Source organism: Limanda limanda, chromosome 11, assembly GCF_963576545.1.
Source record: "Limanda limanda chromosome 11, fLimLim1.1, whole genome shotgun sequence".
Lineage (NCBI taxonomy): Eukaryota > Metazoa > Chordata > Actinopteri > Pleuronectiformes > Pleuronectidae > Limanda > Limanda limanda.
The window spans coordinates 10,868,823-10,896,820 of record NC_083646.1 but is presented as its reverse complement, the minus strand read 5'-3'; the positions used below and the strand labels follow the sequence as shown (position 1 = coordinate 10,896,820).

The 27,998-nt window shown below is 42.8% G+C and overlaps 3 protein-coding genes across 6 annotated transcripts; 2 read left to right on the top strand and 1 right to left on the bottom strand.

Annotated features, from left to right (window-relative positions):
* Nucleotides 1-96: 96 nt before the first annotated feature.
* On the bottom strand, nt 97-15,643 carry arhgef5 (Rho guanine nucleotide exchange factor (GEF) 5). Of its 3 annotated transcripts, none has more exons than XM_061080687.1 (15): nt 15,454-15,643; nt 8,820-12,599; nt 8,144-8,189; nt 7,719-7,768; nt 6,613-6,983; nt 5,492-5,652; nt 5,138-5,290; nt 3,417-3,546; nt 3,249-3,323; nt 3,066-3,155; nt 2,387-2,529; nt 1,774-1,917; nt 1,604-1,674; nt 841-945; nt 97-730 (listed from the first exon to the last, which is right to left on the bottom strand). In XM_061080687.1, the coding sequence occupies exons 1-15, from the start codon at nt 15,554-15,556 to the stop codon at nt 588-590; spliced, it is 5,565 nt and encodes a 1,854-aa protein (XP_060936670.1). In that variant the 5' UTR covers nt 15,557-15,643; the 3' UTR covers nt 97-587. The 3 variants fall into 3 exon arrangements, with proteins under 3 accessions (XP_060936670.1, XP_060936672.1, XP_060936671.1); XM_061080689.1 differs by having other exon boundaries at nt 9,516-12,599; nt 15,454-15,636; XM_061080688.1 differs by lacking the exon at nt 15,454-15,643 and adding an exon at nt 13,163-13,686.
* A 138-nt stretch (nt 15,644-15,781) lies between these two features.
* m6pr (mannose-6-phosphate receptor (cation dependent)) lies at nt 15,782-20,210 on the top strand. The gene is made up of 7 exons (XM_061080767.1): nt 15,782-16,110; nt 16,705-16,877; nt 17,380-17,549; nt 17,784-17,893; nt 18,222-18,352; nt 18,432-18,558; nt 18,717-20,210. Exons 1-7 carry the CDS (start codon nt 16,105-16,107, stop codon nt 18,837-18,839), a joined length of 840 nt encoding a protein of 279 aa, XP_060936750.1. The 5' UTR covers nt 15,782-16,104; the 3' UTR covers nt 18,840-20,210.
* Nucleotides 20,211-20,985: 775 nt separating this feature from the next.
* On the top strand, nt 20,986-27,800 carry phc1 (polyhomeotic homolog 1). Of its 2 annotated transcripts, none has more exons than XM_061080701.1 (14): nt 20,986-21,112; nt 22,223-22,347; nt 22,442-22,552; nt 22,644-22,709; nt 22,813-22,956; nt 23,185-23,346; nt 23,512-24,258; nt 24,359-24,494; nt 24,608-24,783; nt 24,898-24,961; nt 25,062-25,149; nt 25,728-25,899; nt 26,356-26,596; nt 26,891-27,800. In XM_061080701.1, the coding sequence occupies exons 2-14, from the start codon at nt 22,228-22,230 to the stop codon at nt 27,040-27,042; spliced, it is 2,379 nt and encodes a 792-aa protein (XP_060936684.1). In that variant the 5' UTR covers nt 20,986-21,112; nt 22,223-22,227; the 3' UTR covers nt 27,043-27,800. The 2 variants fall into 2 exon arrangements, with proteins under 2 accessions (XP_060936684.1, XP_060936685.1); XM_061080702.1 differs by having other exon boundaries at nt 22,220-22,347.
* Nucleotides 27,801-27,998: the final 198 nt, after the last annotated feature.

Sequence of the window (27,998 nt, the reverse complement as noted above, 5' to 3'; positions counted from 1 at the left end):
CATGCCCGCGATCACATGCAGCTCATGGTGGGCGTGCAACAACATTCCTGCTAATGCACAAATGTCCTGGATCAAAACAGACAAAAGAAAGCAGGCTCGTGTTCAAAAGTGATTTTTATTCCATCATTCGGAATTTATTGAAATGTCCTGTGCAGCTTTTAATTGTTGCATGATTTTCAACAGCTCTTTCCTGCATGCAGGGGCCAATTTTGTTCGGGACACGCGTCATAAAAGCATTAGATTCAGTACTATGCACAAATTATAATACATTTTCCACAATTCATTCCAAAAATCACCTCTCTGTAAGTTTTAGCAACAAACAAACAATGTTGTTTGTGGCGTAGATGCGCTTTAGTACAGTGACAACACTTCTATTGTTTTTCTGGCAGCAGTTCTTGCATCGCTCTACATCGATATATATATATTTTTTTCCCCACAGAGTGAAACAGGCAATGCCATATTGAGATGCATTGCAACTGCTTTCCCCTTTGATTCACTGAATGTCCATTGTCCATCTTCCAGTTTATCCTTTACAAATTGTTTCAGCCAGGACGTCCCACTGTCTGTTGCCACTCGGACCAGGCCACTCAAACAGCAGCTTTGGCAGTTGTAAGCTTGAGAGCATCTGACAGGTTGCGCTCTCGGACTCTAGAGTTGGTTATGGTTTCCAAATGGGACTCGGCCACCCATCCATGATGCCGGTCAGACAGTCGGGTCCCCTCTACCCAATCTGTGAAATAGACGGAATGCAACATAAAAGACTGTGACCTACATGGTTCTGTGCATTAATCCACAAATAGATGCAGGGGAATGATGGCAAAGGTCGTGTGATGAACTTACGGTCGCTGCTTTGCTGGTGAACTAGAATGACCTCAGCTTTTTCTAAGGATAGTTCATCAGGCTGCTGCCCATTAAAAGATCGAATACACTGCATCTGTGGAAAATCTTCACAGAGAGAAAAAAAATTTTACAGTCACAACATGCAGTCGATGATGGGTAAATAGGTCAACACAACAAATTCTACAATGTCCCTGATAGCCTGCTGATAACCTGCCTCAAGGTGTCCCTGAGACACTGCATTCTTGGATTTGCTAATCTCAGCAGACCTCTGGGGCCTAACGGATGTTTTTTACAGTAGTGACTGACCGGCACTGCACTAGATGTGTGAATGGAGCATTGCATGTACCTGGAAGTGTGCATGCATGTGTGTGCAGGAACAGGCCCTTGCTGTGTACGTTTGCCTTTCTCGTTACATCAATCAACACGTCGAAAAGCAGTGTTTTAAGATTTCTCCATAAGCAAAATACAGATGGACTGACAGACAGATTATACCAGTTTTAGTTAGTTGGCTGGTTACCTCCCTTTTGGTACTAGTTTGTTTTAGAGTCTTCTGCCAAGTGGGGGATTTTGTAGCTTTCAGAAAGTCCCCATATTTCCAACACGTATTGTCACGTTAAAGCTGACGAATGTCTTCACATGCCCAGTCATGTCTGCTTTATGATAAGATCTTAGTGGTGTTCTACAGCATCCTCAGTCTCTCAGCGGGTGAACCACAAATACCGTCTGACATTCAAATTTTTAAGCATCAGGGTGAAGGGTTTACCTTGAGCTGCAGAAAAATCTATTTCAGGATGTGGCCGGGAAAGAGCAGATATCCAACGTAGCTTGTCACTCCTGAAGGGAAACAAAAAAACAAAGACGAATATATTAGTCGTCCCTTTTTTTCTACTTTTGTGAATACAGACATTCCCTGCGGTTATCTCGCTCTCTTACTGTGTGTCAGTCCTTAGCAGCAGGGATTTGTGCAGCATGTGCAGCCGGAACACGTTTTTCTGTAAAGAGTGAAGCTTGATACGGCAGTTCTCAGCACGCAGCTCGGATACAGGAGAGTGGTCGATTACAGTGAATCTTCCCCCCCTGCAGACAACAGACAGGAAAAATAACGGGAGAGACATCAGATGCTGGAAGGGACTGAAGGGACAATAAAAGACTTTGGGGACATGCCAGTTACAGATGGATTACGCTGAGAAATTAAACAATATTAATAATTATCACAATATACTTTCCATCAATATCAAAATAACAAAAGGTTGTATATATTTCAATGTAATGCTTATGCATTGTGTAAGCACAGTTGAGGTTTAACACATTATTATCAGATTTGTTTATCAAGTGTTTGTCATTCTCTGCTCATGAAGCAACCAAAAAACTTCACAGGAGCAAAAAACTGTCTTAAAACTTTAAATAAACAATAATATTTAAATCCAATTTATCGTGATAGTTATCGACATCAACTGATGTGGAAACTTTTATACTGATGTGATTAATCGCCCTGTCCGAGGACGGATTATTCAAACATAACAGAAGAACATGTGTGTTGACTCACTCTTTGTGTAGTGAAATTAGCAAGTAGTCGTTGAACAGGTGCATGTGAATGTTCCTCTCTGTGTCTTTCAGGGAGAAATCCATCAGCTCCGTGACCACGCCTTCCCGCACCAACCTCCGAGACTGACTGATCAGGGGAAGAGTCTGTGACACACACACAGTCGAGATTAAAATTCAGCTTGGAAATTACAGTTTGACTAAATGATCTTGACTCAAGGTCCACATACTAACTTTATCTGGACTATCTCATGGTCAGCTGTACATCTGACCGCCTATTATCATTTGACTATAGATCATGTGAGCAAAGCTGAGTCATCTCCAAGCTAAGGCAAAGTTTACTACATCTCCTGATCAAGACCCTAATGGAGGAGAAACCGCTCCATAAAACTCGAGTTCTGATCATTTTATTAAATGATTCCTTTAGTTGTAGCTTTTATGAAAATCACTGAAAATAACCATAGAATTGACTCCTTAGTGCTGGAACATGTGGCCCGAATCAAAGTCATGATACATTATACAGGAACATGTAGTAAAATAATAGATCATCATTGAGGTTCCTCAGCTCTGGAACTAGAACATTTCTTGCAGAATCAGTGTTATCTTTTGTGTTATCTTATTTTCCTCAGTCCTGAAATCTTTTTATCCTGTTTGAACCATGTATTATTATTATTACGACTTACCCTACATTCGAAGTCCACCTTAGCACTAAGCGTGACCAGGGACTCAATGTTTTTCATCTGGGAGATGCTGTCATTACTCTCTTGAATTAACTAGAGGAGACAGAAAATGAAAGACAAACAGATTTGTCACTTAAGAATCCAAAACGAGAACTTTTAATAGTGGGAAAGAGGCTCCTGTTGTACCTTCTCCAGAAGTTTCATTGCTTTGATGGCATGTGTCGCCTCCGCTGTACCTGGAGTAGTTCTCTTCACAATGTTCTGCACAGAAAAAGCGCATGTGGGTGTCAAGGTTAGGTAAAAAGGTACAGGACTGATCATAATGTGTCAGAGAGCATGCACACAATCACACACCTGGACCAGCAGCTTTATTCTTGTGATCCGTTGGAAAGGAAGGACGAGGAAGGAGCGAAGAGGAAGTCTCTGACAAACTGGACTCCTCTCTAGTTTATCCACAATCCTCTTGAAACCTTGATTCTCATTCCTGCAAGAAAGACCAATTTTTAACTGTAAGGGAAATGTAACATTTTACCACCATACGATCATTTTTATTTCCCCTTTGATCGATCATGATTGAATCTAATACAATGCAAGCTTGATCATGCTGTATCCTGTACTACTGAATGAATCTTGGCCTGATTGGTTTAACTAGGCATTGTTGTTTTCATGTCATCAGAAGATCCCGACCTTTGACTTTGCAACAACCCCAACAACAGTGAGGGGGCTGAGCCAAATGTAGACAAACAACTGTTTCCCATCGGTGTGCATATTACGAACTAACCTTTGTCGTATGCACCATGCTCTGAGCATTAAAGTGTGATAATACTGTAAGCAGGGTTCATACACATTTTGACCAATGGATTTCCATGACTTTTCCATGACTTTTCCATGACTTTAAACCAAATTTCCATGACCGAACATTGCGTGAAATCTCGGTGTATACGCAGCACACCTTAAATGACACAAACCAAAGTATGCCTGCTTATATTTTGAGCATATTTCTTTAAAAATGTATGGATTATTTAAAACTCAGCGTAAATGAACTTGGGATGGGCATTCGATTAAATTGTCTTAATCGATCGTCGGAAGAATTAACGATCGATTTTTCGATTAATCATTCATATTTTTATATTAAAATTCACTATTTATAGCCTATATTAAAATGCAGTGAAAATAGAAAAAACAGCGTGTTTCCTCATTGAGATCTTTATTACAAGATTAACAACTCTTGTGGCAGTTAAACAGGATCCGTTCAATGTTACACTTGTAAATAAGCGCTGCTGTCCTCCTAAGCCACGCTGAGAGAGCAGCTAGCCGCTGAGAGCTAGCTCGATCTGACGGCTCTCGACCTCTCAGTCCGGTCGTTGTAACGCCCTCACTCCCGGAACCCCTCACCCAGACCCGGGTCTGTCCGGGTTACCCTCCGCGTGGACTGAGGGTCCGTGTGCGGACATGAAGCCGAGCAGCAGAGGCTTAGCTCCGGGCTGCTTCCTCCAGCTGCTAACAGACACGCTGTGCTGCGTTCAGGGCAACTCGGATATTCCGACCTCCTGCCACATAGCGAACATGCAATAGTTTATCGATGAAAACATGTCATCAATGAAATTCTTAATGATCAATTAATCAATAGTCGAGTATTTATGCCCATCCCTAAAACGAACGACATGAAAATAAGAATATAACAAATTTCCATGACTTTTCCAAAACTTTTGGGAAATTATTTTTTTCCATGACTTTTCCAGGCCTGGAAAAACACATTTTAAAATTCCATGACTTTTCCAGGTTTTCCATGACCGTACGAACCCTGTGTAAGAGATTTGTGTCTCGTTCTTCGTTGTTAAGGTGGGATTGTAGAAATTACCAAGACAGAATGCTCTGACAGACAGAAATAATACAGACAATAGCCGAAGTTTTCAACAACTAGAAATCACATTCACTGCTGGAAATGTGGCAAGTGTTATTTCCAGAGAGAGGAAATTATCCTGCTGTGGTTTTCTCTGGATCTATTTCTGGGTTGCGAACTAAAACTGATGTTCCAACAGAGAAAAACACAAAAGCTTAACTGGGTGGCTTACATGAGTCTCTGGTAGGTGGCATCCTGATAGGACTGGTTGGTGAGGTAGGGCACATAAACCATTTTGAAGCGCTGACAGTGCCGAACGATGATATCACACACCGTGAAGTGAACGATTTCCGTTTCCACACGCTCTTCCAGCTTTGACAAAAAACTAAAGCAAAACCCACAAAGATCATTGTTATAATGATTTCTCCCATTGACTTGTGATGCTGTTTTTTACACAAACATGGTTGATTATCACATATTAATGTCACATATGAGTTATTTTGTCAGAAAGGTTATAACAGAAACGTAAAAGATATGCCACAAATCAATTAAGAACTTGTTGGGGTAAATGTTTAAAATCTCTAACCTGTGGCTGATGGCTCGAACATCTGCAAGCCGGGAAAACAGCCAGTTTCTATCTTGCGTGGTCAACAGCGCCCCCAGCTGTTTGGACTTGACAAAGTGTTCAACAACAATATCCAAACTCCGGCAGTAGGAGGCTTCTGAGGTCAACACTTCAAATCTCACCTGAAAAGCAAAACACAGATAGAACAGATTAACAGAGAAAAGAGAAAAAACTAGACAATGATTCACAGCAGATAAGTGAGGAGTTTTTTTTTGCTCCGAGGCAGAGAGACTGACGAGGACGTGACTAACATAGAAGAGTTATTTCGCAACAAGTGGCACGTCTGTTTACAAGAAAACACCGACAGTACCAGAGAAACATGTCGATGCATCACACCTTTTGGCAAGAGGCACTCTTCTGATATTGAAAACTGTATTTATGGAGGGGGGTTGTTGTGGGATTTGGCAATTAGAGTATTCTGAGTAACGCTAGTGGTTTGATTTGTGAAGTAATAACTGTAAGAAGATGATTCATCTCAGTACTCCATTTGCTAAAGGTCACCATCACAGGAATAAAGTAGAGAAGCTGCTGCTGTGACAAAACCTGTAAGGTCACTTAAATATGATAAACAAGCAGAAGGCAGTGAATCATTAAAATCAGAATTTGTGTTTATTTCATTTAAAGAGTGCAGTTGACTCGATAAACATACAATCTGTTCACTTCCAGTAAAACAAGTGCAAAACTTCTGACTGAGAAATTCCTACATTGCTCAATCTTTACAGTAGTAAAACCACCATTTGAGTTGTTCTTATTTTAAGTTGAATCATCTGTTTATAATCAAATTTATTCAAATGTATTTGGACTGGATTAGGAAGTAAGGCAGTGTAAATAAATGTGGCTGACTGAGTTGCACTTCAATGCCCAGAGGACTATGATGTGCCCTCTACTTTCCAAAGAAGTAAAAATGCAAGATTATGGTTTAGCCTTCCTTTCAGATACAGTAAATATCAAGTTTTAAAATCCCCATGTAAAGGTTTGTAAAACCTTCCTGCCTCAGTGAAATTCAAGGGCAAAAAAACCTAGAAACTTGCTGCCGGAGGAATTGCATTGCAATAAATGGTGACAGAAAAACGATGTGATACCTCCTGCAGGCGCCTCTGGTCCTCTGAGAGATCGTCCAGTTGACCGCTGTTCCTGACCCCAGGCAGGTCCCGCCACAGTGTGGCTGACTGTTGGAGTGTGATGGACAGACGGGGAGAGGGAGGCCTGCCCTCGCTCTTTGGGGGCTCAGGAAGAGGCAAGCTTTGTACACTGGTGATGGAGGCGCTGTGTGACAAGGAGTGAGGGTGTGGGACAGGCGGTAGTGGAGGTAGAGGTCTGCGGGCAGGAAGAGGCGACAGAGCAGTAGGGGAGGTGCTGTCCTCGGACACCGACCGGCCATCGGAGCGAGCCTGACTCAGGATCTCAGAGTTCTGCGCCGCCTCGCTGTACTGCTGGTAGAGCTGGGCAGCATCTGGGAGGAGGAGAGGGAAACAGATTGAAAGAAAAAAGAGAGAAGAGGGAGAGAAAGAAAAAAGAAGGTTGAAAAATACAGAAAGCATAGAAAAGAACAGAGACGGAGAGAGGAACACCGAGAGGAGCTGTTTGCATTTGGCATTCCTTTTACACATACTTGTCGGAATGCAATGTAACTGCAGCAGCTGTTTTCACCTCAACTTAGGAGCTACTTGCAGAAACCTGTCTGTGCCTGCACAGACTCACACATGCTCAATACAGCACATACGCAGTATTAATCATAGCCCCAGAGAACGGCTGCCATTTTAGATTTAGCTCAGTTTAAAACATAATTTGAACTCGAGTGCGCAAACACACTAATTTAATAACATTTATGCATTTCATCTACGTTCAACAGCCAAAATGTTGCTGGGATTAGATAAACAGTTATTGAGGCGCCATTAAACAGGATATGAATCACACTCATTGAAGGGAAATTCTCAAGACATGTCTTGCTTTTCCTGGCCACAGTCACAGGAGATATGATCTGAATGCACGTCACTATCGCCTACACAACCCTTTCCTATACGCAGCCTCAGGTTCATTGTGTAATGAAACTCAACACAAAAAAATTCCCATGAAACATTTTGAGAATGAAAATGAAAGATGCTTGATTTATCCCTTGAGAATTTATATACTAATGTAATGCGGTTGACGGGAATATGGCACAAAAAAAAAAAAAAGAGGGACTCACTGAAAAACCTCGAATTCCTTTTCCGTCTGTCGATTGTGTCCAAAACATTCCTGCAGTGCAAAGAAAGAAACTTTAGAACCGTGATGCATAAGTAAAAAGTATGCTTTTTAACGTGGAACATAAGTATTAAAAGTGCAGGACAGGATTGTTTTGAGTGCTTAAAACATTCAGTGACCTTCCTGATATATCTGAGCTACAGCCACTACAGTTTGTCAAGGAAACTAAATCTGAATTTAAATAAGACAAAGAAGTGGAAAGGTGTAACATCGAGAAAAGTCACGGTTCAAAACAACATGAGCTGAGCCAAAAACGCTTCACAATCATCGCAAAAGAAAAGCAACACAAGTGTTGGTCAAATGAATAAGTCACAAGAAACGTGTGTTTGCAGTGCGGTGTGTCGTGTTGTGTGCGATTGTTTTATTCACCTGAGCTCGACTTCTCCCCAGCTTTTACTCCGATCATCCTCATCATCTGAAATGTAGAAGTATCCTTTTGTTGACACGTTATAAAACAGCATACTGTATTCCCAAGGACGGATTTACGATCAACCACAGCAGCACTCAGAATAAATTTCAATAAAATAAAGATGAATAAATACACAAATAAATAGATAAATAGGGATTAAATTACATAAATAACAAAAAGCACAATCAAAGAGATGAGTGTGTCTCCAGCTCTTCTTGTGTTGTGTCTCAAAGTATGATCAACCGCCGCCTTTTAGCTAATTCACTCTCCACCTCCACTGATCTCCACCCACCACCTGCAACCAAAACACTGTGACGCAGATTCCAGTTTAGAGGTAATGTGATGACATCAGATCAGTGGGTTGATACGTCTGCGAGCCCTAGATTATTGGTTCTGTGGTTGATGAAACGACAAAAATAATGAAGAAAACTCTCAGTCTGCAAGGTGCCTCTTGGGAGTTTCCCCTGTGGGTACGAAACGTTGCAATCTGATCAACGAATCAAGCTGCAGATGCTGATTGGTGGAAACATAGACAGGGGTTAAAAGTGAGGAGAGGTTAGGGAATTATGTGCCTCTTTGAAATGATTGATTTGAGCCATTTGATTTGTTTTTCAATCCTCAGTCCTCTGTCTTTACCTGTTGTTGAGAATATTCGGGTTCTGCGATCCCTTCCACCACCTTCCTCTTCTTCCTCTTCTTCTCCAAGCTCTCCTTTTCTTCGTTCAGTAGTTTTACGGATCCCCCTATTTCGTTTCCGAGCCTCGGGACCCGAGTCTTTGAAACTGAAACTGCTCGTCAGAGTCCCTTTTACTTGCGTCACTGCCACCACCTCTCCCCCTCTACTGTCCCCTTCCATTTCTTCTCCTACCCTCATCTCTCCCTCCTCCACTGCGGGACCCCACTCCTGAGGCTCCCCTCCCTCCCTCTCTTCTTCACTTTCACCCTCTCTCTCGACCTCCTCCTGGCTCTCACCCTCTCTGGAGGGGACGAGGAGGTCAGATTCAGATTCAAAATTAAGAATGGGGCAGCTGCTGGGCTTGTACAGAGTGTTGCTCACAGATAAAAACATCTCCACTTCCTTCTCTCTACGTTCTTCTTTTTCTGCCTCTGATAGCACAACTTCCTCGCCTCCCTCTTGAGTAATTGTCACGTCTATATCTACCAATTCTAGCTGAAGGTGACCAGTGGACTCAGTCTCCTTTTCCGTATTGTCAGCCTCCTTCCCTTCTGTGTCTAACAGTGTGTCAGCATGAGTGTGTGTGGGTGTGTCACTGTCACCATGCATTGCTGTGAACTGCTCGTCATGCATGTCAACTTGGCTCTGCCCCATACCTCTGAATCCCTCCAATTCCAACGGCAAGTACTCCTCCAGCTCGGGCGCGGAGTGCTGTTCATTCATTGACATCCTACCAACAGGAATCCCTCTGTCCTCCCGCTGTCTGTCTTGCTCAGGCTGGTTGACCTCTCCGCGTTTCTCTGGGTTTGGTTCATCCTTTAGCTGGTCCTCCGACTGTCCCAGGATCCCGAGAACCACATTTTTGGCCCATTTGAGGTGGGGGGCTTGCGAGTGCCGCTTGGGCTCATCGGACATGCTCCATGCCCCACTCATTCGGATGCGAATGGCCTCCACCTCTTCTGGACTCATTGCTCCAGCTCCATCCAAGATGGGATGAATTTGTTCAACATTGGCCGGAGGAAACACATCACCGTAGGGATTAGTTGGAGAAAGTTGCTCACTTTTCCTTTCGTCCGGTACTACATTTTTCTCTCTCCACTTTACAAGGAGCTTTTCGGTTTGTGAGTCTCTTTTAACCTGCCCTATCTCCTCATACGGGTTCTCCACTTTGATCCTCATTCCCTCTTCGGCCTCTGAGTTGTCAGGTCCTGAAGACGACCTGTCCCGCACTTCCATCTCTGTTGTCACGTCATGCTCGCTCTTGCCTTCTTTGTCCTGGTCATAGGTGAATGGAGGTGTTGGATGCTGGTCACCATGATGTTGCTGCGTGACGTCATCGCTGTGGTGACGACACTTTTCCAAACTTGGGTTGTCAACTCCCATCTCATCAACTTGCGACAATGACATGTCACCAGCTTTTGACTTCGGTAAAATTGTCCCATACACACTGAAGACATACTTTGACTGCTTCTCCCTCCCTTGTTTCTCCTCATTTACTGCCTCCTCCTTCCCTTTTGTCCTTTCACCTACCCTCTCCTTGTCTCCCTCAGGGCCCTTGAAGCCAACAGGCGGGGAGCCGTCATTTTTAATTCCACCTCCCCAGGATTCCTGACAGTCCTCAAACTCCTCTTCTTCATCTTCCTCCCTCTCATCCTCGTCTCCGCCGCTGGAGACCGTCACAAAGCCGTCCTCTACTGAAAGCATACTGTCTCTCTCTTGCTTCCTACCTGATTCCCCTTCTCCTCCTTTCTCGGGGTGGACGAAATAGTGGCTCCTGCCCTCTTCCTCCCTGTCACTATCCTCTTTGCTGTCTGTCGTGTTCTCCGCATCCCTCTCCCAGCCTCCTTCTATTCCACCACTGCTGTCGGACAGATATTGCTTTCCCCCTTTATCAGTTTCTCTCAAGACCTCCTCTTCATCTACACTCACACCCTCGTTCTCCCTCGCCATGTTTCTGCTGTTCTCCTCTTTGCCTGCATGTCTCTCTCTGTAACTGCTCTCATCTGGTTCCTCTTTGACTTGTTGCATCTCTCTTTCCCGCTCTGCCCGTGACACCACAATCTTCTCTTCTTCTCTACCCCTCGTGTGTCTCTGTGTGTCTGCAATCTCTTCTTTAGTATTCTTACCGCTCTGCGGCTCTAACCACATCCTCCTCTGTGCTGGCAGGCTGCCTGTCCCCTCTCCCCTCTCTCTCTCTCGTCTTTCGCCCCTCTTCTGATCCCTTTGCCTTCTTTCAGCAGCTCTCTCTGGATCCCTCGCTTCTTCCACATCTCTCTTGTGCTCGGCTGTTCTCTCTCTCCCTGATTCGTTCTCTTCATAACTGTCTCGACCTCTTCTGTATCTCACCTCGCTGTCCATGTCACTGCTCCACTCTCCACTGCTCTGGGATAGTGGCGGCACCTGAGGCGCCACCTTGCTTTTGCTTCTTCCTGCTGTATCATCCCACCTACTCTCAGCCTCTCTTTCCTTCATTTCTCTGTGTCTCATCTGCTTGTATCTTTCGTCCTCCATCCTGTGGTCTGGCCGGGCTCTATCCTCTTTCAAGTCTCTCCCACTTTCCCTCCATTTCTCTCCCTCCTTTGCTGCTCTCCCGTCAACATCTTTATACCTCTCCCTATCTTTCTCCCCTGCCCTCCGCCTGGATCTATCCCCCTCTCGCTCTCTGTCCCTCTGCCTGTCGTCCTCTCTGTATCCCTGCCTGTTTGGATCTGACTCCCTCTGTATTTTGCCCTTATTGTCCCCCTCGCTCTGGCTGTGTTGATATATCAACTCCTTCCTCTCACTGTCCCTTACCTTTTCCCTCCTCATCTCTCTCTCTTCGCTGTCCCCTTCACTTTTGGTGTCCCTCTTTCCCTCTCGTCTCGGCGTCCTTTCCCTCTCCTTCCTATTCGAGTGGATCTCTCTGTCTCTTCGTCTGTCCGCTGACCTCAACCTGACCTGCTTTTCTCCCATGTAAGGCCTTGGCTTCTCTCTCTTCGTCGCAGCATCTCTCTCTCTTCTGTCCCTCGAATCTCCCACTTCTCTTCCCCTGTATTGAAAATCAGCATCAGATATTTTCCCCTCATATCTTTCCCTCTGTCGCAATTTCTGATCATCCACAGGTCTCCCTCCACTCTTTCTCCCCTCGTCCTTTGCCCTGCTTTGCCTCTCATCTCCTTCTCTCTCTCTGTACTGCTCCCTCTGCCATGTCTTCATTTTCTCTCTCTCCCAGTCGTCTGCCTCCATTCGCCTCTGCCTACCTTCTCCTTTTTTTTCATCAATCTTGGTGGGGAACATGGTTCTTCTGTCACGTTCTTCACTGCTTTTTCTCATTCTGGGAAATGTGTCACCTTTCTTCCCCTTCCCTCTCTCTCTCTTAGGGTCCCTCTCTAGATTTGACAGTGGCCGTCCATTTCTGCTACTGTCGTCTCCTTGCCTCCTTTCTCTCTCCCTCCACTCTTTTTCTTCCTCTCTCATCCTGGACACAGGCGTTCTTTCATAGTATCTCTCTCGTGGGTCTACGTCTTTGTATCTTGCTTTGTCTCTCGTTTTCTCCACTTCTGTTTCCCTCCTCCGGTCTTCTTCTCGTTTGCTGTCTCGGTCTCGCTCAGATTGGGCAGTCTTCGTTGGTCTGGGACTTGGATCCCGGGAGATTTTTCCACCTGGCTGAAGCTTGCGGTCAGACATGTTTATGTTAGATACAGTGTCAAAGAGGGTGCAGCTGGGTCTTTTTGTCGCCATTGTAGCCCAATTTGGAGAACCTAGAAGAAATAAAGCAGTAACAATCAAGGCACTTTCAAGGACAAACCACTGTCATGCAGGTCAAACTGAAGCAAAGCACAAGGCTCTGCACACAATCCATATTGTGTTAATTTCACAGAACTGAAAACGAACTGTCTTTACATTCACCTAATTTTGCTGCTACCTCTAAAAAGTTACTACTAATGCAACAATTCAGCTGCTTACTTTGTTTTTTTCATTTGTCAAACATAGTAAATACCTTCAACTGCATGTCCATGCTAGTAGCCATATGATACTTTAACCCTAACTCTAGTTATACAGTAATTTTACATTTAAATAGCAAGAAGCAGGCGAGAGAAAAGGTGACACCCTCGTACAGGTCGGTAAGAATGCAACACAGACCTGCAAAGTACAACATACCAAAATGAAGCCCTTCAGAAAGTGAGGCCCTGTGACACATAGGCAAGACATGTAACATGTAAACCACAACTAAGTCTGATCTGAATCCTCGTCCAAGACTGGAAGAAATCTACAGAAATGCAAAGCTGAGATCCATGAAAACCTACTAAAGCGATCGACTCACCTGAATGTGGCGTCCTGGGGAGATCCAATCTCCCCCCTCCAATCCAGCTCAGCTAAAAATGCATTAGGTTGCAAAACAACACAAGAATTCGTTCCATGTATTCACATTGACTAGATGTCCTTACACATGGCTTCCTTTAGTCCAGATGAGTCAGACATGTCTTTTTCTTTTCCCCCTCTCACGAAATGAAGTCTTGTGAAAAGTGTAATGTTTACGCCTGAGCTCTCCTTGCTTTTCCCTTTTGCTTGCTCTCTCCACCTACCCTGCTCCGAATTCCCAAACAAGTCTGAACAGATTGACACTTTTCTGTCCCCTCCTTCTTCTCTCTGTCTTGTCCTCTCAGTCGCTGTTGCTGAACGTTGAGCTCTTGCATAAATCTGTCAAAGGTCTCCTGGATCAGTCCACCACGTCAGTCCTTTCCAAACCCTCTAAGTACAGCCTGTGTGCACCCATCTGTCAAATAAAAAAAGAAAAGAAAAACAAAGTACACCACTCTCTCCTTTCTTCTGCCCCAGTCTGCTGAAATACAGGAAGTGCACTTCCTTGGTGGCTGTCTTGGAGCAGCGATTGGTTGATATGGAGCAGCCGGGTGTGTCGCCAGGTGAGGCAGAGGGAATGAGGGAGTGGGGGAGGGGAGGTAGAAAGTGAGGAATGAGAGCATGCACTGTGGAGGAGAGCTCACTGCTGAGGCCTAGGAAACTTCAGCATGTGCTTCGATAGGTAGTGAAGCAATCACAGAGGAAGAGAGGGACATTAGCATACAGTGGTCAATTAGTTTACTTTGTTTTTTGACGACTTTCCTTTCTTTTAGGGCCTTCCATTAGAACTACTCAGGCTTTTCCTCACCTCTGCCTTTAAATTTTGATGGGGTCCTTTATAGATTAAATAAAGTAAACTAAAGTGTATAAATTCATTTAAAAAACATTTTATAAATGTACAGTTCACCTACCAGTTCTAAAGATACACCTTCTGAGAACTGAGTCTAATAAAACAATAAAAACAATAAATCCTACCCTCATGATGTTTCAGTTTTATGTTCATGTTGTTTGATATGATGGTAATTCATTTTATATTTAGTTATAGTGGAGGTTAAAAGCCACTTTAGTCTGTATTTATCCGACTGGGCAGGTCTTTTGGGAGATGCAGGAAGGGTATGAGAGTTTCTTGGAATATGGGGAATGGTATAGAGTCACATTACTTCAACAGTGACCCATATATAAGTCGGACTGTTGGTTTGTCTCTGTACTGGCAGCCTGTCTCGCCCCAGCATTAGCTGGGTTTGGCTCCAGCCCCCCTGCCACCCTCAGAGGATGCACAGGGCTGGCCCTGGCAATGTTGGCACACTAGGCGAGATTTCAAATTGGCGCCCCCCAACATACACACGCAAACTGTCATGCATTCACAATAACTTTTGGACTGTATACAGATGCACACACAGGCAGACAAAATTGTAAGCTATAAAAAACAATCGAAATATATAACAAAAAATATAAAGAGTCTGAAATCAGCTGTACTGATAGCATATCATGTCATGTCGACAAAAATAAACATTAATGATGTCCACAATCGGGGTGATTCTTACCTCTATATTGTTCTTTCTTCTTCTCCTCCTCTACTTTGCGGTGCTTTCTGAATTGTGCACCTGATAATTTAATCTTTTTTTGATTCATCTTTGACTCTAACCAAAGTCTGTTACCGCAGCGTGTCTGTTCACACAGGGAGCCATCCAGGAGGATGTTTTAGATGCTGGCTTGACTGTCCACGGAGCCACGGATGGTGACATCAGCAAATGTCCCTACTATGCCGCCAAAATGTTTAGGTTTTTATACTTCTCTTTGTATGCATCATGCTGCTATGAGGAACTGTTGTGAGGTTGTTGTTGTTGTCGGACTTCGTGCCGGCAATATACTGAACTCTTAAAATTGGCAGGATTTCAATCACCTATTAATTGCAGAATATATGACACTATGTAAATTTAAATTAATTAAATATAAAAAAAGAAAAATTAAATTAAATGAATAAAAAAAAAAACCTGTGAGCGCAATTTCTGCGCAGCATGTGCGCAGAAGGTTTCTGCGCATTATGTGCCTAATGGGCTCCTGCGCAGGATGTGCGCGTGCAGTTTTTTATTTTTTAAATTTAATTAAATTTAATATTTTAATTTTAAAAAAAAATTATATATTTATTTTTAAATGGTTATGGTTCTTTTTTTTTAAATTTACATATTATTAGATATTGTGCAATGAATAGGTGGTTAAAGTCCTGCCAACACGACGGACTGCCAAACTTACCCATGAGTTCGGACCCAGCTCCTGTGTCCACTGGTGTCCTGGTTCCAACCATGGCAGCGTAGTGGCGTGGGGCTGGCTCATCCCTGCGGCCCAGGGAGCGCATTTCTCCGCGCTGGTTCAGGGGTTAATGATGCTGGTCTTCACAGGTGACTGACCTACGCAAGCCTGTAGCCTATAGTATTTTCAGGAAGAATATTGTAGTAGAGCCAGGTTATAAGTATTTTGTGGAGTTCTTGCACTAATATTAAACAGCGCAGTGACGCAGCTGCACATCATTGGTCAATCGTCACGAGCTCGGTCACGTGTCTCTCTGTGCAGGTCACTTCCGCACTCCGCTGCTGTTTGCATGTAGCCTGTTAGCCTGTTAGCTTCCTGAGTGTCCTCCTCTCTCACTGGCAGATAAACTAGCTTTATTCTCCAGAACAGAAGCGAGCAGCTGACGACTCAAGCTCCAGACTACGTCCAGGTTCGCTTCTGTGTTAACCCGAAGAATAAAAACATAACGGAGTTGCTCATGAACTCAACCAGGAAGCGACCGTTAGCCTAGAGGAAGCTGCAGCTCATCTTCTGAAGGACCGTTTTCCTCTCATCTGTCAGCTCGTCCGGGAGCATCGAGGCTGCTGCTTCCATTCCCTCTCAGCAGGAGCAGGCATGGAGGTGGGTGAACCAGGTGGAACTCGCTGTGTGTCTTCGTGCTGAGGAGGACCACACTTGTCCCACGCACACGATGTTTATTTAGTTTCACAACTTCATCGTCCATCAAACCATCAACTTGTTCTGTCCAGATATCACAGCCTCCACTTATAATAGTTTATCCTAATAACACTTTAGGTATTTTCCTCCTTTCGTCTTTAAATTGAACATGTAATGTATCGATTGCACAGGTTGAATCAAAACTGTGGATAGATCAAAAGTAACTAGCATCTGTTTTAAGGTTCCTTTGACTATTTTATGCATCGTTTGTCCTTTAATATCATCGGGACAAAACAAGATATGTGACTCTCTGGAAACTGATCAATTATAAATGGGTTATGTTGTTGTTTCTTTGTTGTTTTTCCTCATCTGACACCTGATAGACATAATTTGTGATGCTATAACTGAAAGAATACTAGTATATTGATAAGAAAGCGATAGTTTTGATAAGGCAAACATGCATTGGCAATTTTGTATTGAGAAATGATAGGAATGATCAACTCTATACTTACTATAATAGCTGACAAGATAACTTTGCTCTTGAAACATCTGTTCTAGGTGCTCATCTGTCCCAGTAGAAGGCCCTTCCTGGTGTGGACCCTTGTAGTTCAGCTGGTCCTGTGTTGGAGTGTGGTGTTCGCCACTGACGGCATCAACAACTGTAAAGTGCTCTATAACTCCAAGTCGGACCAGAAGGTCCTCAATCGACTGGCACCGCTCACCAATAAGAAGTAAGTAATGACTCAAGCTAGTGCTTTCAGACATTCACTGAAATTAAGGAGAAACTTACAGGCATACTCTGGAGCCTCAGGACTTTCTGCTGGCTTTCTCTGGCAAGTGAAGAGTCGGCAGAAAGTCCGTAGGAGCCGATGCGAGAACATAGCAGGAGATCCTCTGCATGATTCAGCACGAGCAAGTTTACGTGATGATGACGTTTCTAATACAGATGCAAAAATTAGAAAAGCCAGAAGAAAACAAATATCTCAGGATGAAAAAGCAAAGACACCAACCAAGTTATCAAGAGAGTTTGTGGTGATATGAGCCAACACTGTTGAAACCGAGTCTGTTGAAACCCCCTTCTCTTGATGATCACTTCTCTGTTTTTGTGAACTGAGCAGAGAACCTCCGGCTCCATTGTTCATGTGTGAAAGGCAAACCCCTCCGGAGAGTTTTACGCCTTGAGTTTTTACCCTCACATTTATTATAATCATTTGTTTTTACTGTGATTGACAGCTTTACAGTAGACTCCCCGGACAAAGAAGAGAATTACAAGTACATATTCCAGTTGTGTGGAGATGCAGGAGGCGTTCAAGGAGCTGGGCTCATTCAAGTGGACAGCAAGGGAACAGAAACCAAAACAACGGTGATTGGACTGTATAATGCAACGCAAGCCATTGGGGATGGTAAGTCTCTGCAGGATCTAAGATCTGCGCTCATTTTTTTTGGTTTTGCCAGGATATCTTTTATGACATTTGCTAGATTCTTTGTCCCAAATTTTGAATTATGTTGCAGAATTTTGTTTTTACAAATTACTATAAAGAAGGCTGAATCTTGGGAATTCAAATAACTCATGGACAAATTTATGTTGTGCTTTAGTTCACAATTGTGTCTTTTTTTTTAATGTTCTTGCTTTCCAGTTGACTGGGTGATGTTGATCTACAGAAATGGCGACCGATATAATTCCCACTGCTCCAATGAAATGAGAAAAGCCTTTGTTATGATCTCATGCAACAGGAAGGTGGATATGGTAAAAGAAATACAGATGGCTTTTACATCATATTCAAGAAACAAAATGACAGAGCATTTAAAAAAAAAAAACAGCTCTGCATTTAATACAAATAATGCGTTCTTTCAGGTATGAAGATGAATTTTGATCATTTCCATGAATTATGAGACTTTTCTAATACATGGACATAGAGTGTTAATAAGAAAATGATAATAATAAAATATTAACAATAAATCATATTTCAGTCACCTTGTGTTTGCCTGAGCACAACCTAATTCTCACTTTCCCCCTGTGTCTCTTTCTGAACACCTGTTATTTACCTTCCTCTCTCTCTCTCTCACACACCCAGGGCCAGCTGGAGGTGCTTCGGGAGGAGAGGGAGCGGGAGCAAGACTGTTTTTACATGTTTAAGTTGGACTCCAGCGCGGTGTGTCCAGAGCTTTCATCTAAGCTCAGCTCCGGCTCCATTTTACTCATAATGTATGTAAAAAGTCACAAAATTATTTTCTATTGTTAAATATTAGAAAGATCCGTGATCACGCTTGCTCTCTTCTTTCAGTGGGGTTTGTCTTCTGGCTGTTTACCTCATTGGAGGTTTCCTCTACCAGCGGCTGATTGTTGGCGCCAAAGGGATGGACCAATTTCCCAATCTCACCTTCTGGATGGAATTTGGTAACCTGACAGCGGTAAGTCTGATCCACATGATGATGTTATTAATGATGGTTTTTTTATGCCTCCTCGCTGACAGATTAACTGATTATACTTTCTCGATGACGTCATATCAGTCGGGGTAATTCTAGTGTGTTTCATTCAGTTCTTAAGAAACATTATGTCTCAATTACAGGACGGGTGTGACTTTGTCTGCCGGTCAGGAAATCGCGAGGGCTCCCCAGCCTACAGGGCAGTGGCCCCAGAAGGTTTGGAGGAAGAGCCAGAAGAGAGAGATGACCACTTACTACCTATGTGACCTGAATATGTCAGAAATGGGACACAATTTCTCACTGTGTGACACACTTTACTCTTTCACAAGTTCAATGAAACTGCTGTTAGACCCACGTCTGTTTTTGGTTTGTTTGTGTTGGTCAGGACCTTCTCACAGTTCATGTGTATTCCAGACATGTGCCTAGGACAACTTCTGATCTGCCTGTCACGTAAAGGGCAAATTACTCAGAGGGCTGAAAACCTGCTTTTTCTTTTAAAACCATGAATTTCACGCTTCATGTTTGAAATAAGTCAATGAGTAATTCATCCTTGACTGCAAAGTGACAAGTGTGATGTTTCTTACGTGGAAATTAGAGATTGGATTTCTACGTTATCTCAACACAGTGACATATTGCTCATCTTATTCTGCTTAGCTAATCGCGTTATGTGCAGGTTGCAGCAAGCTCTTCTTACTGGGGGTGTGGTTTTGCACTGACAGTTGCAGGTTACAAAACGCACACAAGTTATTTTGCTTGTGTTATCCGGCTTTAATTTGTTCTAGGTTGCTTTAAAAAGAAGAGATTGAATGTGAGAATGTAAGAGCTTAATTTGAAGTGTTGTGAATGGTCTACACAAATAGAAATCACTGCAAAATCCATAGCTGGAAAGACTTAGGTTTTTAGTTTCCCTTTTCCCAAATTACCAAGAAGAGCTTCTGCGTTCGTTCAAATATCTATAAATTGGTAAATATTCTCGGCTTCCTGACTAAAATGTAAGTTTGATTGTAACTAAACGTCCTCTTCTTTAATTTGTCAGAAAGGTCAACAATGCTGTTAAAGTCTTATTAATTAACTCTTTCAAATAAGAGACAATTGGAAGTCATTTGAAGATTTATTCTGCTATTCATAATTTATGATTTCCAAAGTATGTTCTGTTTATGCAGAATATGTACATAGTAAGTTACATTTCATTGAATAATGCATATTATAGTGGGCAAAGTCATCTGTCTACTTATATGATTTGTAGACTCATGTTAGACCAAATTCTCAGGCTGCTTTTTTTTATACATAAAGTGGCAAAGAAAGCACTTAACCTTTAGTCTTGTATCAATATAATATAACTGCCAAACGTTATAGTTTATTGAGGATATCAAGAGTAAGGTTTGTAATATTTCTACAAAAATCTATTGTAATGATTATTACTGCTGAGAATTAAAGCAGACTTTTTCAACTCGACGGGAAATGTTGGGAGGTTTCAGTGAGTCAAGTTACTGTACTACTGTAAGTGTGAGCACTTCGTTTTTGTCATTACTTTTTTGTGTTTATTGACTTAACTTTGTTTTGCTTTATTGTTTGATTACTTCAACCAACACATCCTTTTGTTTGTTTTCTGATTGCATTAAAAAATATATGAGAAACTAGTTTCTAGTTTATTTATGCCCGTTGTCGTGATGAACTCAGAACACAACAACGTGCAGTCACTTTTGAGATTCAATTGATGTTAATGTTTTCATAAAAGACATAACTTACACCTTATATTTTATTAGTAACTTGTAATTAAGTTAATGATTAAGATCTTCAATAATGGCAGTTAATGACACGTCCTATGGGTTCCTGCTCACATGGGAGTGGAAGGCAATGAGAAGGCAAATATATAATAACAAAAACCAAGTCATTAAAACGATCAGCAACCGACATACAAGTAACATCAAGCAAAGCAGAAATCAAAACTGTTATGGCAAGAATAATGGGATTAAAATGACATGTAGGCACTGGTGAAGAGAAGCAGAGGAGAGAAAGGCAAAGATACTCTTCATGAAATAGGCAAGCAAGTCCCAACTGGAATCTGCGAACAATGCAAAAAAACACAAACTGTCACTCATGTATTGATAGAGTGTAACATATATAATGACCAAAGAATTAATATCAGGATTAAAAGACACAAAGTTAAATATTACATTCAAAAAACGTGTGAGGAAAGACATCAAGGAATATACATCATCTTCTAATGAACTATTGAAGAGAAACAGGAAAAAATGTAATAGTTTCATTTTAGTTTCGTTTAGTTGGCTGCCAGGTCACTGCTCCACACTCCAGTTCATACGGTGGCGGTAATGCCCCTATAAGCTGGTCTGCCAATAAACACCAGCAGAAGAAGAAGAAGAAGAGGGGCGGGGTTTGGTTGGAGGCAAAATCCCTTAGAGGAGCTGTCTGTCCCTCTGTCTGTGGCTCTGTCTGTCTGTCTGTCGTTGTTTGCAGTTAAAACCAAGGAGCTCAACATTAACCTGTTCTTAACTTGTGAAAGAACAGAAACAAACAGGTAAGATAAACGCGGAAGTATCATTTAAATCACTAATGGCTGCTTTGATGCCGGAGCGACAGTCAACTAGTTGCTATCTTTCTGTGTGCTAGCACCGCTAGTTAGTTAGCCTAACCATGGGGCATTTACATTACTAATAAACGTATGTGTTACTTTTTTAAACAGTCCAGGACTCGTTCTTTTTTTCAAACTCGGTTTCAACATGTTACTATTTATAATTATGCTGCTTCACACTTGTGTTTTAATTACAGCTAACTACCAAAGTCCAGTGTGGTTAGCCTCAGCTAGCTAGCCTCTGTCTCACTTGGTGTTTTCCATCATGTTCTCTCTCTGCTGTTCATCTTTCATGTTGACAACTGGTCGGTTAATGGAAGTAGCAGCTCGGTCCTGCGACCAGTGGGCAAACTGGGGCAACATCTGCTGCGCTCGTTTCATTGTTGACACATCTGTGCGCGGCTGTGATTTATGGACCCCTGTAAAAGAATAATACCAGGCACCTTTGTTGATATGAAGTGATCCTAATGCTGGAAACGCTCAGTCCCCAGAGACTTCAGCCCTTTTGTTTCAGCTGGTTAGCCCCTGGTGAAAGATCCATTTATTGGTTATGTACAGATTATTACTGTTGCTGTTGTTGTTGTTGTTCTATATCGTGTATCCGACTTCCAGCTCCATTTTATCTTAACAATATGCTATTCCTAATGTAAAATAACAACATCACGAGTGTTTATGACTGTTAAAGTTGAATTGCAAAAAATATATATACTTAAAATGTGGTCAAACATAAACAGAAGTTAACCTATAATGTCATGAAGACCTCCAGAAAGTTTGATCTATGATTTTTGAGTCATTGCTGAGATAGTTACCTAAAGTGGCAGCACACCGGTAATTACAGTTATTCAATAGTTTTTAGAGATCAGTGGTCAGGCACATGCCAAATACCAATATACGTGGTTCTATATGTTGTTGATGGGCATATTTATTAAATCATCTTCGAGCCCAGTTTGGGGTACAGAGTTTACATGCTGAGATAGTTACAGTCGTAATGTTATGCAGTAGAAGTAATTATTGTGTGTGCAGTCCATGTCATTTGTCACTTTTGGTTTTAAGCAGCAAACATGGAGGGAGGCGAAGACCAAAACACAAGCGCCACCAATGGAAATCCGACTCAGGCAACTGGGAACTCCCGCGCACCACAGATAGCCCACATGTCTCTGTATGAGAGACAGGCTGTACAGGTGGGAGTTAGCTAACACTTTATGTTGGCAATTTATCCTAATGTACAAATGTAAAAACCCTTTTGATAAGTCTAAAGGTTGTGTGTGTGTTTAGGCTCTTCAAGCTCTGCAAAGACAGCCAAATGCAGCTCAGTACTTCCAGCAGCTCATGCTGCAGCAGCAGATCAACAGTGCCCAACTCCATAACTTGGCCGCAGTGCAACAGGTAACTGGCAGTACCAGTAGGAAAATTCAGTTGTGACCCAATTTTATTTCTTTTTGATCTGTTTAAGTTGTAATTTCTCACTTTTATCCAGGCCACCCTTGCAGCTAGTCGCCAGTCCAACACCCTGAGTAACAGCACGTCCCAAGCACCTACCACTGTAAGCAATATTTACTAATATGTACTTTGGGAATGACACTCAGCTAACTTATCAAAGTAGTAGTTTTTTGGGGGATACAAATGCAAGTTGTTGTTCCTCCCAGGTCAACCTCAGCACCACATCTGCAGTAGGGACGATGACCAATCCTCGTCCCCACGGCCCGGCAACCTCTGCAACCAATCCAGCTCTCAACCAGTCGGTGTTGCTGGGTGGAAACTCGGCAGGACAGGGACAGATGTATCTTAGGGTGGGTTTTTGGCAACAATCAAAACTTGCTATATATATATTGCTCCTTCCAGTGTCACCAATGCTTTTGATATAATAATTTAGCTGTTTATTCTGCTTTTGAAAAATCGTAATGATTTAGCGTTATAAATGTATTCCTTGGATTGCTTTAATAGAATGTCATTAGTTTTCAATGTCATTAAAAAAATTATGCACATCAACACTGATAATCTGTCCTGTTCCTATATAGGTCAACCGCTCTCTCAGGGCTCCTCTTGCTTCTCAGCTCATCTTTATGCCTGGTGGAACAGCTACAGCTACTGTAGCAACAGTGACCCAGACACAGCCTCAGCAGCAACAACAACAACAACATGAAGTTGCTCCTACCACTGCCCAGTCGGACAATGATCAGGTTTGAGTGCCATTTAATAACTGTAATGTCAAGTTTGAGCTATTTAAAAGTTGTATAGTCTTCAGATTTTTATATTGTTAGTTTGAGAAATATGATTTGTAGAGTCAAATAGTCACAAGACTCTCTTCTCCAGCTAAATTTCTCAAATACTCCTTTATGTCCCAGGTGCAGAACTTGGCCCTACACTGCGCTTCAACTCCCAGAGCAGTTTCTATCAAGTCTGAGCTTCCAGAGAGGAAAGACTGTGCCAGCTTTCCTCTCGGCCAGCAGCAGCAGACTTTCTCCCAGAATGCTCAGCAGCAGCAAGTACAACCACAACAGCAACAACAAATAGTCAAACCCAATTTTACTCAGCAGTCCACTGCCAACACTATGACTGTAAAAACTGGAAACCAGGCCATGACTGTCACCCCTGCTGCTTCTGTAGCTACGTCTTCCACCTCCTCCGCAGCACTCCCTCTCTCACAACTCCTCTTGTCCTCCTCTGCTGCCCCTATGATCTTGGTACCCACATCAAATGTTTCTACGTCCACCCAGGGCTACACCATTGGCTCAGTGACCACAAAAGCCAACATCAACACGCAGACTCTGGTGGTGCAGCCACTACAACAGGCCTGTGCTACAGCAGACAAAGGGCCTGTACCTATCCAGCCCAAGACAGCCCAGGGACACCGTTTACCTGTGCAGTTGCCTCCCAGACACCCACCACCCATTCTACCAGCACCACCTAGCAACAGCCAGGCCTCCACTGCAGGACACAACCATCCCCACATCCCTGTGCAGCTGGTGGGAGCCAGGCAGGGCTTAGCAGGAAACGCTCAGGCTGTTGCCCTGGCAAATGCACGGAGCAGCATAGCCCATGACAACACAGCTAGTGGGAATGTTAACACAGTGTCCAACAACAGTGCGATGGTAAGATAAACCAATGAAAGGATGGAACTCGGTGACTCTGAATGTTTTGCTTAGGTGAAGTCTAATAACTGCCGCTGCTTTTTCCTCCACACACCATTAGATGAAGCCTGCCATTGGCTCTCTCAAGAGAAAATCTGACTGTGATGTACCGAACGAGATGGCGACAGAATCATTAGACCCTGCACCAGTAAAAGATTCTGCTCCTCCCTTATCCCCTGCCCCCACAAAGGACTCAGGTCAGTTTGCCTTCTCCAAATCCAGCAAAAATAATTAGTAATATTCTAAGCTTGTCACCATAAACCTTCTGGTTTAATAACCTGTTCCCTGTTTGTTTCAATCCTCACTGTAGCTCCTGTAACAGCTGCCTTCTCATCTCCTCCCATGCTGTCCTTACCTCTGCCTTTGCCAAGAGTTGGGCATGGGGACAAAGACAGAGCTCCGGTTCCGCAGGCAGTGGTCAAACCTCAAGTTCTCACCCACCTCATAGAGGGCTTTGTTATCCAGGAGGGAGCTGAACCCTTCCCTGTAAGTGCACCCTGCCTTGAAAATGCAGATTTCACATAAAACCCTAGCTTAAGTTTGAATGACACTGGCTGTGTGAAAAGTTCCTTACCGTCAGGCTTGTATGTGATGTGACAGGTGGCTGGACTCCTCAAAGACAGAGATTTTGCCCTGGCTGGCCGCTCAGAAAACGGACCTCCATGTAAGTGGAGTTTTGGATTTGAAAGAATATGATACCATAAACCTGTTATGTATGTATTTTCCAAATGTAATATATCTGTAAACTTTACTTTTCTCTGCAGTGTTGAAGTGTGAATACTGTGGAAACCTGGCGCCAGCCAGCCAGTTCAAAGGCTCAAAGAGGTTCTGTTCAAATACTTGTGCTAAGAGGTAGGATTTCCTCCAACTCCTAAAGGCTTGTTTCTGCAAAGAGATAAATCACCTCCCACATACTTCAATGTCTGATTCTTTAACATTGAAATGGTTTTTAAGCAATACATCCACTAGATGGCAGCGCAGAGTCAACAGTTACCGACAACGGCCAACATGGCGATGGTGGAGGAGGTTGTGATGTTGTCCCTCTTAAGAAAGAGGAAACGTGGCTGTTTGTTCCATTGCCTGGGCAAATTAATGTTGTATAGATACCTGTAGTTTCCTACCAACTCACAAAGTCTTTGCTCAAAAGGTTCCGCCATGGTTGAAATTTCTTCCTCATGTCCTGGTAGTCTCGTTTGAATTATTGGCTACCCTGCCCCCCATGATTTCCAGTGGTACTGCCTCATTTTGTCTGTACCACGTGCAGACAGAAGACTTCCATATCTAACGTTGAGCATAAATGAGCTTTAGAGATAATTAAATAACTTCTTTTTTATGCTACCTTGTTTAAAATACACTCAAAACTCTGAGCAGCCAACAACAAGGAACTCCAAATCCCTTCCTGTGTATTGACTGTTCCTCTTGGTCCACAGGTACAATGTGAGCTGCAGCCAGCACTTCAAGACAAGCCGGGTCCGAAGTGGAGCAGGACTGGCATCCCCTCCTGTACCGTCTGAGAGCATGGCAAAGCGCAGGGGCCCCTCGCGCAGGAGCAGTTCTAATATCACCTCTAATAAAATGTCAAACAGGCATTTAGGTGTCAAGGTAAGAACTGATGTTTAAAGGACAAAGTTGGAGATATTACATATTTTGAGACAGTAATGACTTAATCTACTATTGATTATTCTGTGTTTATTCAGAAGCCGAGGGGTTTATATTGGAAATCCATTTTTGTTTGAAAACTCAGAAAAACACCCCAACAATTTATTTTGAGTCAAAACCTCATACAACTTACTGGTGCCCAAAAAGCTCATTAGAGTACGAAATATGTGCTAATCCTCTGAAAACAGTCCCTACCAGATACACTATTTACTTCCTTTTGAGTTACACATGCTAAAAACTACAATTCTACAAGTTTTTGGAAATTATGAAACCTGTCCTTCAAAATGCATTTTGTATTTGTAGCTCATCTTTCTGAAGATTTTTTATATCATTTGATATATTAGTAAAAAATGATGCCTACTCTCACTGGCTTTGGAATCTCTGCTCTTTTGGTTGCAGTGTCATTCTGAGTCCAGTCGCTCAGAGGACGTGTCCAGCGATGGGGAGGAAGAAGAGGAGGATGATTCTCCTTCACTTTCTCCAACCTCCTCACACTCCTTCTCCAGAGCGGACCACAGCGCCCCTCAGTCTGACAGTTCAGCTCCTGGTAGCCTTCCACTGGAGGGCGCCAACTTTCTCTCATCAACTCCTGCTCAATGGGGTGTTGAAGAAGTCTGCAGGTTCATCTCTTCACTTCAAGGTTGGTGTTCAGTGATTATTCAACTTTTGTCAATTTTATATGTCCCTGACTTGATTCTATCAGCAACTCCGCCTCCGTCGCATTAACACTCACATAGCTGGATAAGAAAACCCAGGGTTCACTGAGACAGTTGATAAGCAGCTTCGTAGTAGAGGTTATCAGTTTGGCCAATGTAAGGTTAAGTGAAGCTGGATAACGAAAACATATCCTGTGCTTGTTGAACTCACTTAGTGACGCAGGGCGCTGGTCTCTTTCTGTGCTGGTTGTATCACCTTGTCTCCCTTTTGTGCTCAGGTTGTGAAGAGCTGGCCGCCCAGTTTCTGTCCCAGGAAATAGACGGGCAGGCTCTCATGCTTCTGCGAGAGGACCATCTCATCTCCACCATGAACATCAAGCTGGGTCCCGCTCTCAAGATCTGTGCCTCCATCAACAGCCTGCGTGAGTGAAGAGGTCGGTGCTAAAGACGGGATCAATACCGGGACTTGCTCCTTTTGTTAGTGATAAGTTATAAACCTAAGACTGAGATCATTACGAAACAATGGTGCTTCATCGACCCTGTGCTGATATGGAAACGGACAGTTTACCCTTTGGACCTTGAATGTGTAAAAACTGTGTGCATGAATATATGTGTGTGTATGTGTGGGTGGTGAGAAAGGACATTCTGAAACAGAGATGTCTGTCTGTTGTTCACTTTTTTTCGGTTACCGTGTGTAGAGACCTTTTCTATGTAAACTATACACCAGCCTGCAGTTATCATGCTCGGTCTTTTAGCTAGAACAGCTCACCTGTTGGGTTCAAAAAAGACATGTTGCCTTCTTGCTGTATTTCAAACAGTGCTTTAACTTTAGTAGTATGATTTCTGATGTCAATAACAACCACTTCATTTAAACGTTTCTGTCTGTGAGTACTTTTGTTTTTTTAACCATAGATGTTTAACCCAGGCTCCAATCTCACAGAGCGAAGGACACTCAAATAGCCTAGTATCTTAATTAGTTCATTTTATTAGTTATTCAAAGTTTAGTTTTGTATCTTTCCATTTTGTATTACAATCAAAATTATTTTTTCATGGATATAATAGTTTTAGTAGCTTTATTCAACCTAACTACCTGAAAATAGGTATTCTTCACAGTTTGCCCTCTAGTGGGCAAAGTGGAAGTGCTCTTTGTACATGTATGCAATAATGCCAATAAAACGATTCTTGTTACCCGACGTGTTTATTCATGCTTTTAAATTTACATTTCCTTGAAAAGTAAATAACAAGGTCACCCTAGATGATTTATGTATTTAAATGTAAACACTTCACTTCATTTCTCAGGTCCATCCACATGAACTGAGCTCATAGAGAAAACATGTGTAACAATATTGCAATTTTATTTACAAATCCTACATTTCCATAACTCTA

What these genes read in the sequence shown, in the direction of transcription:
- arhgef5 (XM_061080687.1), bottom strand. Translation starts at nt 15,556, where the DNA reads ATGCGCTCCCTGGGCCGCAGGGATGAGCCAGCCCCACGCCACTACGCT. An exon ending in AGGTGGACTTCGAATGTAGG is followed by an intron (nt 2,530 to 3,065) that starts GTAAGTCGTAAT and finishes TGTGTGTCACAG; the next exon opens with ACTCTTCCCCTGATCAGTCA. An exon ending in CTAATTTCACTACACAAAGA is followed by an intron (nt 1,918 to 2,386) that starts GTGAGTCAACAC and finishes TGTTGTCTGCAG; the next exon opens with GGGGGGAAGATTCACTGTAA.
- m6pr (XM_061080767.1), top strand. An exon ending in GCACCGCTCACCAATAAGAA is followed by an intron (nt 16,878 to 17,379) that starts GTAAGTAATGAC and finishes TGTGATTGACAG; the next exon opens with CTTTACAGTAGACTCCCCGG. An exon ending in AACGCAAGCCATTGGGGATG is followed by an intron (nt 17,550 to 17,783) that starts GTAAGTCTCTGC and finishes CTTGCTTTCCAG; the next exon opens with TTGACTGGGTGATGTTGATC.
- phc1 (XM_061080701.1), top strand. Translation starts at nt 22,228, where the DNA reads ATGGAGGGAGGCGAAGACCAAAACACAAGCGCCACCAATGGAAATCCG. An exon ending in CCCAGTCGGACAATGATCAG is followed by an intron (nt 23,347 to 23,511) that starts GTTTGAGTGCCA and finishes TTTATGTCCCAG; the next exon opens with GTGCAGAACTTGGCCCTACA. An exon ending in CTCAGAAAACGGACCTCCAT is followed by an intron (nt 24,962 to 25,061) that starts GTAAGTGGAGTT and finishes TTTTCTCTGCAG; the next exon opens with TGTTGAAGTGTGAATACTGT.